Below are 3396 nucleotides of genomic sequence, written 5' to 3' on the forward strand. Positions count from 1 at the left end.
TATACACGTATAGAAGAGGTATGTGGAATGTCCTCATGTTTGAGTGTGAATGTGTTTTTGTTGTTTTTTTTGTTTCGATTGCCTTTTAAAGTGCACTTAATAATTGTTTATAATTAGCGTTTCAATATTCTTTCGAAATTAAAATTATTCTCTTCTATTGTTTGCACCATCATCATCAACATAACAAAGAACAAATGTTGTTGGACAAAAGGGAAGGTGAAAACAAAACAAGTTAACAAAAAATAGAATAGTGTTATAATTAATAAACAAAGTGTGTCGATATACATAAATAAACTAAACATATTGCCGTAACACAACCAAGTAGTATCAACATAAATTCTAGGAGTTACAAAAAGGAAAAAACAGAAATAAATTTATGAATTGGTATTGACTGACTATAAAAAAACACACTACGTACTAAGTTCATATACATTTACATAAAACAAAAATACTTTAGGTATTCTTTTCACTTTTTCTTGTTTTTTTCTAATTTCAAACATCTTAGGGCGAGAGACAAATTTCGTTAAAACAAAAACCAAAAATCTATGTTGAGGTTAGAGAAAATGTTGTTGTTTATGATTAGTTTTAGAATGCAGCTTAGCTTCTGGATTTGTGGGATATAATGATTAGATCATAATTTTGATTTTGGTTTGACATTGCGTGCGAAAATAATTTCTGGATTGTTGCTAGGCTTTTGTATTTCACGATAATTGTTGACGATTTTTTTAGTTTCATCCTTGGGACATGATTGGAGATTGCGAAAAACTTGAACCTGCAAGAAAGAAAAAAGAAGGAGAACGCATAAATACTAAATACAATTCAGAAAATTGACGGTAGAGTTAAATGGGGGCTACCACAAAACTTGGGCCAAAATTCATTATCATTGGTGGGTTACTTTACTACCCAAAGCGAACCCAAAATGTGAAATTGCAGCCAATTCGGTTGAAAATGTGTGGATGTGTGGACTAAAATTGAGTATTTTTGGTTGGAAGGTTTGTTAGCCAATAAATACCCAAAACACCAAATTACAGCCAATTCGGTAAAGAAAAGTGTAAAAAATCCTCAAAATATCGAAAATTGGAGATACCTTTACATGGAGACCACCACGAAATTTGGGCCAATCTTTATAATTTTTAGTAGGAAGATGTGATACCCAATGCGAATACAAAATATCAAATTACAGACAATTCGTTTGAAAAACTGGTACGAAATTCTCAAAATACGTAAAAGAAGGGGCACATTTACATGGAGGCTACCCTTCGACTTGGACCAATATTGATAACTTGTGGTGGAATACTTTACTACCCAATGGGAACTAAAAATACCAAATTACAGCCATCTCGTTGAAAAATGTGTTTAAAATCCGCAAAATATCGAAAATTAGGGACACCTTTACATGGAGGCTACCACGAAACTTGGGCCAAAATTGATTATTTTTGTTAGGAAGGTTTGTTAGTCAATGAATACTCAAAATACCAAATTACAGCCAAATCGTGACAATAGGCCTAAATCTGACGCTTTGGTGCAGCATTTGCGAAAAATCGGACGAGCATATATATGGGAGCTATATCTAAATCTGAATCGATTTCAATAAATCTTGGCACATGTTATTCTATCCTAACTTCAATACGTTGTGCAAAATTTAGTGGCGTTAGGTCTAAATTTGACTCTTTGGTGCACCATTTGCGAAAAATCGGACGAACATATATATGGGAGCCATATCTAAATCTGAACCGATTTCAATAAAACTTGGCACACGTTAGTCTATCCTATATTCAGTACGTTGTGAAATATTTCGTGCTAATCCGCTTAAATTTGACTCTTTGGTGCACCACTTGCTAAAGATCGGACGAAATATATATGGGAGCTATATCTAAATTTGAACCGATTTTTCCCAATTTCAATAGGATTCGTCCTCGGGCTAAATAAATGATCTGTGCCAAATTTCATCTCATTCGGATAATAAATGCGACCTGCACTTTGTTTAACATGGACAGACGGACATGCATAAATCGACTCAGAAAGTAATTCTATGCATATTCTCAAAAGGAACCATGGATCTATCTCGTTTCCTTTTGCCTGTTACAAACATATGCACAAAGACATAATACCCTGTACCACAGTGTGGTGAAGGGTATAAAAATCCATGCCATTGTTTCTTCTTGAAAAATTATCTATTCATAACAAGTGAGACCTTGACAATTGTCATAAAATCGATGGGTTAGATTTGCATTACAAATCGCAATAGTCCTGGGAATGTCAGTAGACAATAACAGCTGGCTTCCAAACCACACACCAACATATCCACCCCACCCCGCCCGACACACTGACATTTAAAATAATATTGACCGTGACGACGTTTGCATACCTGTCCTTTGGATACATATATGGGTGTTCGATAGATAATCCATGTAACACTTTCAAAGTAGGGTGCTGTTGTTAGAGATCCTTTATAGGTGTAATAATGTTTGCTTAACTCCTGTAAACCAATCCACGAAAGGCAATCTGAAAAATAAAACAAAACCAAATTTAGATTTCCTTAAATTCCAAATTTAATTAAATATTTAGTTTTTGTATCATACCTGAATCAACAGATGCTGAGGTATGGATTTTTTGTACAATTCGTATACCCTCGGTGATTTTCTTAAATTCCGGGCAATCCTTCTCACCACATGCCTGTATAAAGAATGCCACAACAGCCAAGCCGTCTGGCTTATTTTTCGCCTCTGAGAAATCTTTGTACTTTGAATTGTAGTGAACCGCATGGGCTTCCATGGAGTACTTCATACCCTCCAGAGTGTGTTCACAGCCCGATTCATCGGTGTCGGCCCAATGGAAATGCAACTGTTCAAAGATATATTTTTGATCGCCCAAACAACCACCCAGTAGATAGGGTTGTTCCTTGCGTTTACTAAATGTTACCATGGCCGAAGTGCCGGTATTGTGGATGCGAGCAATACCCACAGGTTCCCAATGGCCATGATATTCAAGTGGATCAATATCATCGATATGTTCAATGACACGATTGCTAATTTCAATAGGTGATTGAACGGGCATTTTCGGATCTGTTTGGGGGGTTGGTCGAGGTCTAGATAGCTCTTGTTGGTTTGGTTTTAAGCGTTTGGCGGCGGCGGTTTCCTTGAATCAGGCGACGACTGTTGCTGCTGCTATTTTAGTTAAAGGCCAAGCTTTGGTCTCTCTAGGCTCTTACTATGTTATATTGACGTCGTGTTGGGATTTTTTCTTAACTTTAAAAACACAAACGTGTTGTGGTTTATGGAACCAAGTAAACTGCGACGTGGTGGCGAATTTTATTAAACTCGTTGAGGATCAAGAATTGAAATTATTTGGATGGGATTTCAGTTTGCCGGTGATGGGTGATGCTGCAGCTTTGCT

The 3396-nt window shown here is 36.3% G+C and overlaps 1 protein-coding gene across 1 annotated transcript; it reads right to left on the reverse strand.

The window, feature by feature from the left end:
• Positions 1–624: 624 nt before the first annotated feature.
• On the reverse strand, positions 625–3062 carry LOC133322279 (carbonic anhydrase 2-like). The gene is made up of 3 exons (XM_061531293.1): positions 2583–3062; positions 2369–2505; positions 625–772 (listed from the first exon to the last, which is right to left on the reverse strand). The coding sequence occupies exons 1-3, from the start codon at positions 3055–3057 to the stop codon at positions 632–634; spliced, it is 753 nt and encodes a 250-aa protein (XP_061387277.1). The 5' UTR covers positions 3058–3062; the 3' UTR covers positions 625–631.
• Between the last annotated feature and the right edge of the window lie 334 nt (positions 3063–3396).

Source organism: Musca vetustissima, unplaced genomic scaffold (assembly GCF_032173495.1).
Source record: "Musca vetustissima isolate MV318-11 ecotype Yass unplaced genomic scaffold, APGP_CSIRO_Mvet_v1 utg99991, whole genome shotgun sequence".
Lineage (NCBI taxonomy): Eukaryota > Metazoa > Arthropoda > Insecta > Diptera > Muscidae > Musca > Musca vetustissima.